The sequence below is a fragment of the Rhinolophus ferrumequinum genome, chromosome 22, assembly GCF_004115265.2.
Source record: "Rhinolophus ferrumequinum isolate MPI-CBG mRhiFer1 chromosome 22, mRhiFer1_v1.p, whole genome shotgun sequence".
Lineage (NCBI taxonomy): Eukaryota > Metazoa > Chordata > Mammalia > Chiroptera > Rhinolophidae > Rhinolophus > Rhinolophus ferrumequinum.
In genome coordinates, this window is record NC_046305.1 from 48,358,557 (window position 1) to 48,371,022 (window position 12,466).

Genomic DNA, 12,466 nt, shown 5'->3' on the forward strand with positions numbered 1-12,466 from the left:
TAGGTGTGTGAGTATGTGGGCTGAATAGAATCTGGAAAGAGACATACCCAAGCAACAATAGTATGCCGGGAAAAAAATTATTTTTATTGAACATCCTTGGGCATTTTGTTTTGTTACAACAAGCAAGAAGTAATTTTTTAAATTAAAAGTGAATTATGTAAAGAAAATATTTAATCCTTATCAGATTAAGCCAACTTGTAATTAATTTAGCATCTGTTCTGACTCTAATACTGTGCTATATATCATCAAGAATATTAAAAAAAAAAAAAACCTCCTCCAATCCTTGAGTATTATAGTATTATAACCCAATAGGGAATATATATATATATATATATATATATATATATATATATATATATATATATATATATATATATAGTGTCCGTAAATACTACTTAAACCCAAGCAATCAAGTCCTTCCCTTTTTATAAGTGAAAGTGAGCTATCACTCCGTTTTTAGAGATGAAGGAAACAGCTTCAGAGAAGCTGAACACCATCAAGTGAAGGAACTAGCTCCTCATTCTAAATCCAGAGTCTTCACTACCGAATGTTTAAAGATAAATGTCTTCTTTGGGGTTTCATATTTGTCAGAGTGTCATGGCTCTGAAGAAGAAAGGCTGTTTCAACAAAAACTAAGAAACGTTTAGATGGGCTTACGGGGAGGTGAGGATCCCAGGTTTCAAGTTTGGCTTTCTACACAAGTGACATGTGTCAGCTTATTGCTGATCCTGCTTTTCACTTATTCCTTTAAGCAGACTCTGCTCCAAAGACCCAACAAAAATCATGGACGCAACCCAGCTATCTTTCATGGAGCTATCTTTCAGAGGTGGCGGAGACTTTAGAAATCACCTCTTGTGATGTCTCAATGTTAAAGATGGGAAACTGAGGCCCGGAAAGACTGAAATACAGCTGACTGGGGGCAGCGCTGGGACTTGAACATACGTTTCAGCCCATGCTCCTCCTCATAAAGGACCCAGTTAGACACGGAACTAGCATTCCTGGGTAACCCCGTTTTCCGGCAGGGGCTCCCACCAATTGCAGCCCAACCGAGGCGAGATTCTCAGTGGTTTGGATCAGTTCCTCTGATCAGCTTTAATGGAGCCGGCAGTCACGCCATCCTAATCATGTCTTTTTCAAATCAGCTTTGCTAATTGGTTATTTTCTATCAGGAAGACGGACAAACACCAGCACAGCTAGCATGTATCACGTGCCTACTCTACAGCCTTCACTGAGAGCAGGGCTTTTGATTACAGACTCTTTGAACAATCTAGGAGGTACATTATGATCTCCATTTTACAGCTAATAAATGATAGAACCAAAGGCTCAAATCCAGGCCTGTTAAAAATATATCTAGGCATGTGACCCAGCGGCTGCTTGCCGTGGTGTAGCAGGAAAAGCATTGGATGTGGCCCAAAGACTGTAGCTTCTTTAGAAGCAAAATATGCTTATAAAATCTCTGCTTCCAGTGGGGGATCAGTGGAAATCAAATAAGAGTGCCTTTTATTCTGTCATCTCCTGACCTATAAAAGTGAGTTAGAAGACCAGATTCTTGGAGAGTTGCTGCCTTCAGGCTCGACAAAAAGTCTCTGCTCGTTTCTCATTGTTCCAGATTTCTGGGTGTCCTACTCAGGCCAGCTTCCTGGTCTCCTCCGATCACGGCAGCACTCGCTCGGGCAGTCCGTGAAGTCTGTTATCCCTTGGAGCGAGGTTAGGTCTTAGGCTGAAAAATCCTCTAAATCTCGTCCTCTAAGTTTCTTGAAGTGAGCACTGAGAAGAGCTAAAGCCAAATGTAGCTGCTCCTTTCAGTCTACGGGTTACTGTACTATGCTCCTGCCTCCCGGTTCTGATCAGGCCTACTGCCTAATGTAGTGGGAGCAAAAGGGTGGTTTTGTGTGCAACAGCAGGCCTCATGGGAGCTTGTGTTCCTGCACTGCAGCTCTTTGCAAAGCAACATTTTCCCTGAGATAATGAGCTGGAGTGAATACAACTCCTACTACTGGTTCTTCTTTAATTATTTCTCTACACAGAAAGGACTATGTCATTGAAAGTATAAAACGCACCTAAAAAAATATTCTTCAGTAAAGCCCAATAGAATCAAGGTGTGACATCCCCAAGAACGGCCAAGTCACAAAAGAGCTAGTCATGCTGGAGGCCAAGTTAAATAGCACATAATGTTTGATCTCTGGGTTCTGCTCGCGCCCTTGACTGTAGGCTTATGAAATGCCTGAACAGGCAAGACGGCCCCTGTTGAATCTTGCTTGACTTGGCCCTTGCATGGGTAACTCTTCTGCGATTTGGCTTCGCCCACACATCTCACACCTTCCCACAAGTGACCTTTTCACTCGGTGCTTGGCTTTTCTGTGGTGGGTTAAGTGCCTGCACACATTCACCTCATCAGCTTCCTGGTGTGAAGATGACGTGGCCATCCATGGTACTGCTCTCCAGATATGCAAGAAGGTGGAAGTTCTGCTTGGCTTCCTGCAGTCCTTTCTGGGCTAATTATGGATTAAAATGGACATGGCGAGGTGATGTACGAACCCTCCGTGTCTCCATGATGCTGCCTCTTGTAGTTCCCTGAGTTGGTCAGCACTTTTTTGTTTTAACAAACTGAGCTTCCACGTATCTAATGGCACCTGGTCCCTTGAACTCTAAATCTCAGAGCATGTGTTGTGATTTCCTAGCATGCCAGAGCCATTTCCTCTGATATGAAATTTCCCAGTATTCTGCAGTCATACTACGTGGTGTAGAAGTGGGCTACTGCATTTCCGTGGAACACACGATAGGCTGCCCTGATTATAGGCCCTGGTCTGCAGCTTCTCCTGTGTCTGGGTTAAGCAGGCTTGCTATTCATCATCCATCATCTCCAGGAAGTCTTCCTTGAACTCTGGGTTGACCCATCTGCTTCACTTGTGTATTCCCATAGCATCCACGTTTATCGCTATCATGGCGTTTCCTCACTCCAATAATTGTTTCTCTGCTCTGTCTACCTGCTAGATTGCCATCTCCTAAAGTGTGTGGACCAGCTCTTACTTATCTGTATATCACCAACCCCGTGCACTGTGACGCACACAAAATAGATGTTCAGCACATGTTGATGAGCCATTGTTGAAGGTTTAGTTGAATAAGTCTGGGTGAATGTTATTCCCAAGCGTGTGAATGCATTCTATTCCGGAAACTCTTTTTTATTGCCAGTATTCTTTTGTCACAAAATATTAAGTATGGCTTGTGCTGACACTCAACTAGGAGGGCACACAGCCAGCGGAAGATGTCACCGCAGAAAGGCTAATTAGTTTAAGACTCGAAGGGTGACTTTATTTACCAGACCTCTGGAGGACCACATTGAGGGGGCTGCCTGACTTCCCCCGGGCTCAAACATTGTAAGAGATATGGAAGTTAACAGCCATTTGGATTGGCTTTCTGTCTGCTCTATAGCTCAGTATCCTCCGGTAGTGTTTCCCTGAAGTCCCCCCAAAAAGGCTTTGCTGGGCTTCATGATCATTATCAAACCAAGCTGTCTGCTGTGACACACGGACTCTCTGTATCAACTTGCCAGCCACACGCCCACCACACAAGCATGCTTCTGTCTTAGATACAGATCGGACGCCCCCGAGAAAATCTCTGCCACTGTCAACACCGCCTGTTTCCTTGAAGGTAGCTCTGGGCAGCTACATAATAGAGGATCCCTGGGTGATTAAGTCTCAAGGAGTCTTGTACCGTGGTGGTTTAACCAGAAAACAGTCCTTCCAACCCTAGATCCTCTGGCTTTTGCCGATTGTTTTACTAGGGCGTCAGTCTACTGTAATGCTGAATGGTGAAGGAGCCCTTCCCCAGCCCGGGAGAATGATCCCTTGTTAGGGTGAGGCTTGGAGAGCTTTAATGAGAAGATGGAAATAAGCCCATGTTGCAAAGAGACGAAACCAGTATTTAGGAAAAAGGTTCTATCCGTGAAGCATGAAGCCATCCTTAGACCAGCAGACTCTGGAATTGGGAAATGGAACCGGTGGTGGTGTGCCTACGTGGTTCTGGGACCTGTTTCTGGATGGAGGGATTGCCAAACTAGTTCTCCTCTGAGAAGAAGACTAATAAGTGAGGAGCCCTGAGATGGTTGTTGGCTCATTGTGCTGGGTACCACCACACTCTGGGAGCCTACTCTCTGAGGTCAAAAGCCTGGGTGCTGACATAGGGTTAGACAAAGCCTAGTTTCAGAAGCCAAGTTTGGAAGCCGTGTAGGAAGATTTTAGCATTAATAGATCTTCAGGGACTGCACAACACATTACATGGCAAGGCTCTCCATGCTTCTGCTTTGAAGTAGGAAGTGTCATCCTAAGACCCACAAAAACTACAGGCTGAGTAAAATGGGATCCTGACACTCTAGAGATGGCCTCCATATCCATTCAGTAGTGATGCTATCGTCTGAGAATGCCTGGGGCACTCACCTGGCCCCACAGACTTTCCCAAATGGAACCATTGTTGTGGCTGGACCAGCCCTTGTGGTTCTTATTTATGATTGCAAGATACACTTCAGCAATAACTATTAGGGAACTTTGAAAAAACCAAGTTTTTTCACAGGTCCTGGAGTGTACAAGGCATGCCTGGTACAACATAACAAGGTTGGGGGCGGAGAGAGAAGACCTGGGGTTCTACCCTTATTGGGGTGGAGGGTTGGGTGCCTGGGGTTTCGCAGGTTCACTCTTTCCTGGTGAATTTAAAACATAAGCGCAGGAATTAAAGGGTGGGAAGGGAAAAACAGTATCACCCAAGCAGTTAGTTATCTAGGTTACCCAAGGCTCTCTAAAAAGGGAATGGCACAGGTGGGGCAGCCTGTATCTAGTTGTGTAACTGGCAATATGTTTATTCGAGATGGACATCTTTGAAATGGAGCCACAGCAATCAAAAGCTTCCTGTCACACACTAACATTGCAATCAGAAAAGCTACCAGTTGTCAGGCACTTACCTTACAGTGTCGTACTTGGAATCATCCTGGAGGGAACCAGGTAATAGGTGATTTCTTCTAAACCTGAACTATCTCAGGGCAGGGAACATGACCTGTCTGTAACATTCTCAGCATTTTACCCAGGTAAATAAATGGAAAAACAAGCAAACAAAAAGCCTACTCTAGTAAGTTAGTTAAACTTCTAATATATTACTTAACAGTGCAGGCTATGACTAGGGCTCCCTGAGTGTGCCCTTCAGCAAGACTCTTAGCCTGTCTGTATTTTTTTTCTCTTACCTATTATATGGGTATAATAATAATATCTCCGTGATAAGATTGTTGTTGAGACTAAATAAGATGACGTATGGAAAGCATCTAGCTAGCATATAATAAGCACTCGGTAAATGTTTCTTTTTTATAGTTATTACCGCTTGAGAAAAGCTCATTCTGCATATTATAAGTCCTCAGGATATTTTAGGAATGGGAAGGAACTCCTTCTGAACTCGAGTGGAGTAAAGTCAACTGCTCCAGGTTAAAATATCGGAGACGCTGGGACTAGCAGGTAGTCTTCTCCTTACCTGCTGGTTTAATAGAAAATGCAGGTCTCAGAAAGTAAGTCTAGATCTGCTCAGGGGCTTGCAGACTCCCTAGTGCCTTACAAATCTGTTTCCTTTTCTTCCTAGACATTCAACTAGACTATAGTTCGCAGCTTCTCCTGCAGTTAGGTGTGGCCATTGGAGTTCTAACTATAAAATTAGGAGGAAGTCACGTAACCAATCCCAGGCCTGACTTATAAATACCTCCCATGTTTAAGCTTCCATTCTTTCTCTCTCTGCTGCCTAAATGGAGAGGTACCAAGCTATGTGTTGCAGATAGTGAAGGCTGGAAGGAGCCTGGTTCCCAGAATCACTGCTTGGAGATGAGCCGCCTAACTAGGCAGCCCATATTGGATTGTGAGGTGCGTGAGAAATAAACATTAGTGTGTTCATGTTTGGGGGTTTATCTGTTAACATCATCTGGAGACAGCTTAGGAGGGCCTTTGCCTACCGGTGGGTGGAGGAAGGATGTGAAGTGTAGAAAGATGAGGAGAACTCCAAGAATCCTATTCATGGAGTCCAGAAACTTCTCCTAGAATGAGGAACTGCTGGAGGGTTGCCTTGACAATCCTTTGGCAGCTCCCTTTGTTTGCTTCAGCTTTGCTGGGTGAAAACACTAAAAGGAACTCCAACCCTCTTTGGTTTTCTGGGCCTTTGCAGGGCCTGCAAATAAGGTCTAATGGAAGCAGAAAGAGTGAGTAGGAAGCATCTGAAGTGGGAAATGCCGTTAGGCTGGCTCATAAAAGATGAGTGCTGTGGGCAGTAAAATGAGCTAAGAAGGAAAACATGATGACTGTTTTCTCGGCCTTAAGCAGCAAGGCCCCCTTTCACCGTCCCACGTGGCACTAATGCCTGGCTGCAGAAAGCAAGGGGCTCTGTGCAGCGCTCAGCTCAGGGAGAGTGGCCGTGGACCTGCCCCTGGGGCCCTGGCCCGGGGAGAGGGCTGGTGTGGCAGTGTTGCAGGGGATAGAGTTTGACTCTGCCATCCCTGCCCAGCCCCCACTGGTCCTTTCCAGGGTGAAGGTTCCCACGGAGACCCTGGAGGGCATCCTGAATCGCCCAAAGCTAGGACATCGCACATAAGATAGAGGCGTCCATGGTGCCAGGAGCAGATGTGAGATCTGACTTACGAGAGCGAACGTCTTCTCCCCCACTCCCACCGCCATCACTCATTGTCCCATGGAGAGCACACTCTTCTGAACTGCGCTGCCTCCATTTATAAAGTTGCCATGACTTCTTCAAAGGAAAATTCAGGTTCACCCTTCTCCACGAACACTTCTCTTTCTATTATCGTCCCCATCAATCTCACTTTTAGAAGAACGTAGTGGTGGAAAGGCCCGGGTTGGAGGCCTCCTTTTATTCCTTCCGAGCTCTTACGATTCTGTGCATATTACCAACCTCTGTAGGTTTCAGTTTCCCCATCTATAAAATAGGGATTGAAATACAAATCCTATAAGGTACTTGCCAGGATTATAGGATAACTTTGCATAATGTGTGACATGTAATAAACACTCAATAAAAATGTGTTTCCATCTAAAATCGTGCAGCATATACAGACAAGCCTCAGAGATCCTGCAGGTTCAGTTCCAGACCACGACAATAAAGCAAATATCGCAATAGAGTGAGGCACGTCAATTTTTTTGATTTCCCGGTGCTTACCAAAGTGATGTTTACATTGTACGGTAGCCTATAAAGTGTGCAACAGCATTATGTCTAAAAAGATAATGTACATAACTTAATTTAAAAGTGCTTTATTGCTAAAAAGTGCTAAACATCATCTTTTTGCTGGTGGAGGGTCTTGCTTTGATATTGATGAAAATGCAATATCTGCAAAGTGCCACAAAAAGAGGTATGTCTGTATGATCTTTACCACCAACTTAATACTTATTCAATGTTTCATATGCACATATCTTCACTCCTCCGCCAGGCCGAAATCTTCTCGAAGTTAGAAATTTTCTGTATCCTCATATAACGGAACAGTTCCGAGCACGTTGTAGCATACCAAGCTGTATTTAATGTTTTTTATTAATCGTGGTTCATTATTACCCTGATTGTTATTCATTGGTGATTTGATCCTTAGTTTCAACTTTTTAATAAAGTCGGGTAAAAGGGATGACTCTCATTCTCTGCCAAGGAAGTTGTGAAAATAGGGCTTGACTGGGGCTGTACAGAAGATAAATTGTATAAAAGGCCCCAGTCCCAAAAGGCCAGCAGCAGGGCTTCAGCAGATAAGTATCAGTGCCCCAAAGCCCTGGGAAGGACAAAAAATGCCTTGCCTCAGCTGACGTGAGACTAGCAGAACGCATCTTCCGGTGAGAGTGTGGCTGCCCACGGCAGAAGTTGGAGTTAGCAAGTTCTAAGATAATGTCTGTGTCAGGATGGGGACAAGTTAGTATCTAAATTAAGTTTACATGAATCTGTCACAATACAATGAAGAACAATAAATCACTTAATTTAGGTCCCATTAATCTGGAGTGAATGATAATTCAGCCATGCAACCATGTTGCAATATCCTTGAGAAATGGGTTTGGTCGACATACTCAACAGTAAGCATGAACATGTGTTGTGATTCTGTGAAAGGCCAGGAACTGTCCTAGGCATTGAGAATGCAAAAAGGAACAAGACAGGCTTTACTCAAGAACCGTGAGCAAGGCTGGAGCATCTTAACTTACAGAGGAATAATCTTTCTATAGCCCTGTGTATGTAACCAGTATGCCAATCATAACCATTTTCACCCTTTCATTGAGAGAATTAGGTAGAGAATACTCTCGCCAGTTCTTTATCCAGTTTATGTCAAAAATAAATATTTTTTATTGTTTCTGTTACAGATAGCAACCCATGCCATAATTCAGATGTAACCGACTTGGATTGTCCCAGTTAATCCAAATCTGTATGTAATGCTCTTAAATGATTACTGAAATTATTATCCTATTCAATGAAAATGTGCAGACTTCTATGTCAAGTTTGCCCCTTGGTGTATTATCATTACCTGTTGCCTAAAACTTCAAACACTATCAGACCAGTGCACGGTATTTGGTGTGTTGCTAAATCAGAAAGAAATCACCATACGCTTCATATGCAGTTGTTTTAGGTCTCCTGTTACGAAGCCAAGGGTCGACTGCAAGATTTCCAAATAGGAGAGCCTTTTTCAGTTTTGAGACATCTCGTGCCCAGAGGGCCTACAGACCACGGAGGTCCTTAGTCACCCACTGGCCCAGCTCTATTTTATCAGTCATCTGGAGGCTAATGAAATTAACAGAAATTGCCACTCTCTGATGTTATTTATAAAACAAAAGCAATGACTAATTAAGATTTTTGCTCCCCCAAACCGAGCTCCGTTTCCAGGGAATGAGTGTGGCGCTCGGCAGTTCGAACCACCCTAATGAAATGGGTCAGTGGGCTCCCAGGGTAACGGTCTGGTCCGCCAAGAAACCCTTCGGGGTAGAGGTAAGAACAGGAGATTTCAAGGCCTGGCTCTGCTGCCCCCCAGCCTATTTAAGTACAGGCAGGTCACGACCTTTGTAATCCTAGTCGTCCATTTGCAAAACAATACTTCCTGCCCTGTTCCCACCTCAGTAATTGTGAGGCTCAAATGAGATAATATGGGACTGTGCTTATGAATTGAAGAGCCCTGGGCTCATTTTTAGTCCCTTATCCGTCATCGAGTGGTGCCTTACCACCACTCAGAGTCACTCCTCCGAGCTGCGGTGGTACATTCAAAGGAGAGGGTATATATTTAGCATTAAACATAGTACCAAGTAAATGCCAGCCGCAGAGGTAGTCTTGCTTCACCACTTAGACTGTGTCTTCCTCCCGATTGTCCCCGTGGGACTGCTGGGGCTCAGAGGAAGGACTGTGCTAATTGAGTCAGACCTGGTTTCAAGTTCTGTTCCCCTCTGTGACGGGCTGCCTATACGGGTATGATCCTGGAAACGCAGGATCTCTCTGCTAGTTACTGATCATTAAGGTGAGGATGGTGACGTTTTCTTCATGAGGGGGTCTCAATAAAGATGGTGTAAAGTAGTCACGATGGCAGGGCTGGGCTCATTGTGAAGCATAAGGCTGACGCATAGCTCGCTGTGGGTGTTTCCCAGATGAACCATCACGCAGAAAACAATGGCAAAGATTTTATTTAGCGGCTTTCTGTGCTTGGCACTTAGAAACAGAGTTCCGTGCATAAGGGCAAATTTTTATACACCTTTTCTTCATACATATTTTACATACCCTTTTTATTGCCCCCTTTTTTAATATTCATAATATTGAATTCCCCACTAGGCACATAAATACACTTATCTACAACACTTCAAAACCAAAACTCTTAATAATATCTGTATTATTTTACTTGGTATTATTTGCATTTCCACACCATTTTAAAAGTTTAGCTGGCACCAAACTCCACTTGTTTTCTTATCATTAAAGGATTTGAAGGGAAGGGAAAGATGAAGGAAAAAACCCAAAACATCAAAATGCAATGAACTATTGGATAAAAAATGGAGATCTAAGGGCAGATGGGAGGATGTAGAAGGCCCATCTGCAGTTCCCTGGAAAGTGACAGGATTTCTCCCGCTGCAGGGGCTGTGGGGCAGGTGGTCCAGGTCAGGTGTCTGGACCTGGCAGGTGAGAAGCCAGACCACTGTCGCCTCTGCGCTTGGTTTCTTTGCTGGGATTGTAACACTCTTCCTTCTTCACATGGCTGCGTCCCTGCAAGGCTGCGCACTCGGGAACAGGGAACAGCACTTCCTGTCTTGTGCACCCCTCCTCTGGATCACGATGGTCAGAGCTGTGGGATGGAGATGCTTTCCTTGCCCTGGTTCTCTCTCACCAGCACCCTGACCAGGCACAGTGTCCCAGAGCCGCTGACTCATCAGTAACACCAGGATTCTTTCTATAACCTGTAGGGGGGACAGGAAGAAACAGACCAAAAGCAAACTTCCTTGGTGAATCAGAACTCTCGTCATTGCTCACACTTCCTCTCTCAGTCTTGCTCTCCGCCTCTCTCTTGCCCTCTATTCTTTCTCTTTCTCTCTCTCTCTCTCTCCCTCTCTCATTCAGCTGCTCTTACACCCTCTTTTCCAGTCGGAACGTCGATGGTAGCATACTGAGTGAAGACAACCAAAGTTTTCAACGCAAATCTTTTCAAAAAGCCAAGTCCAGGTGTAGTACTGATGTCTTTGCACCCTCATCGATGGGAAGGGGTTCCAGGATACACGGTTCATTCCAGAAACGGGAAGCTGCAGGGAACAAAGGTTGGCAGCTGCTGCTAGCCCAGTCCATCTAGTGTCGTACAAATTCTGGGTGAAAGCACCCATTCTGGGCCTCCCTCCACAGAGTTCGCCCAGTTCTGAGTCGTGTGTGTGTGTGTGTGTGTGAACATGTGTGTGTGTGTGTGTGTGTATGTGTGTGTGCACGCATGCATGTGTCTATGTACGGGTAGGTCTGTATGTGTGTGTGGCTAACTTCATGGCTGCTACACACTAGCATCTCCCTTAACATTATTATAAAATGCTTATTCAGTTTCTTCAAAGGCCACTCTGGAGTAGACGATGCTTTATAAATCGAAGCTTTGGGAAGGCAGGAGAAGGGCCACCGAGTTGGAGGTGATTCACCGCAAGTATACTTCAGTGGCTTGAAAGTCTCTTCTTGTTCTTGGGTATATGCTTTCCTCCGCCAGAAAAAAAACAACAACAAAAAAACAAAAAACAAAAAATAACATACACAGTTCCTGTGTTTCAAAGGCGTTGGGCTCCCAGGAGGAGGATCTGCCCATGGAGACGCTGGGGCCCTGGCTGCTCTAGGCTCCGTGGTGCGTGGACCGGCCATTAAACCATGTGGACGGACATCTGGGAGGAGGAGCCTGGGACCGCCCCGTACTGCCGGCCGTCACAGGTGTTAGTCGCCGGCTGATTGTTGGGTGACGGGCTCATCATGTGCATGCCGTGCTCCATCCCCGTGGGCAGGTACTGCCTCTCTCCGAAGGCCCCGTTGGAAGGAGAAGAACAGAGTAAAGTGCTTTGAGAGGCGCTCAGTTTTTCTGGGCTTGCAGCTAGCCGAGGGGAAGTGGGGAAATTGTATCCGTACAGGTTGTAAGGGTTGTGGAGAGAGAAGGCGTTGTAGGAGCTCTGCTGCATGTGGCTGCCCCCAAACATGTGTGGTGACGAGGAGGTGGAGGCTGCATTGCCCGCCTGCATGACATACTGAAACTGCGAAGTGGGGAAGGACCCCAGCTGGCCACCATAGGCTTCCATCTTGCTGTTGCTAGGCAACGAGGGAGGCGTTGGTATTCCTGAGATCAGGGATGGAGTCCTCTGAGGCATGAAGGTTTCAGAGGGCTGAGTGGCGGAAGCAGTGCCACTCTGGAGCCTGTTGTAGCCACTGTCACTCAGCCCTGGGTAGCTCTGCAAGGCAGCCATGTTGCTTCGGGCACAGGGCGGATAATCAGAGAGGTTCAGATTACACAGCTGGCTCTCGCGGCAGCCCACGTTGAAAGTGTTGGGGGCCAGATGAAAAGTGGGAGGAGAACAGGATGGAGATAAAAGATGAGAAGAAGCTGAAGGGGATGGTGTCCCAGTGCTGGAGGTGGTCGGGGAAGTGCCTGTGCTGCCTCCTGAAAAATAAAACATGAATTCCATTGAGACGGAGGCCTTTTAAGTTGCTGGGTCTGTCTAGGCCAGAGGCAAGCCATGCAGGAGGTGGCCTCAAATGTCCAAGATGGGCAGACTTTTACAGAAGCACTGCTTTCCCTTAACCCAGCCAACTTATGCTAAGTGATTCCACCTGTGTGTGCAAGCGTACACACACACACACACACACACACACACACACACACTCCAAAAGAGAGGACGAAGAGGGTTGACAAAAAAGAACACTACATTCTTTTGTTTCTCTAGGAACTAGATCTTACTGAGTCTTGTTTTTTTAAAAAAAAAAAATAATAATA

General features: G+C 45.5%; 1 protein-coding gene across 2 annotated transcripts in view; it reads right to left on the reverse strand.

The window, feature by feature from the left end:
- Positions 1–9,573: 9,573 nt before the first annotated feature.
- TBX15 (T-box transcription factor 15) overlaps positions 9,574–12,466 on the reverse strand; it is a 101,377-nt gene continuing 98,484 nt past the window's right edge. The window contains exon 8 of one of the 2 annotated variants that reach the window (XM_033094101.1): positions 9,574–12,133. In XM_033094101.1, the coding sequence (XP_032949992.1) occupies positions 11,349–12,133 (785 nt within the window). In that variant the 3' untranslated portion in view covers positions 9,574–11,348. The remainder of the gene's footprint in view (positions 12,134–12,466) is intronic. The other variant, XM_033094100.1, reaches the window with a different exon arrangement.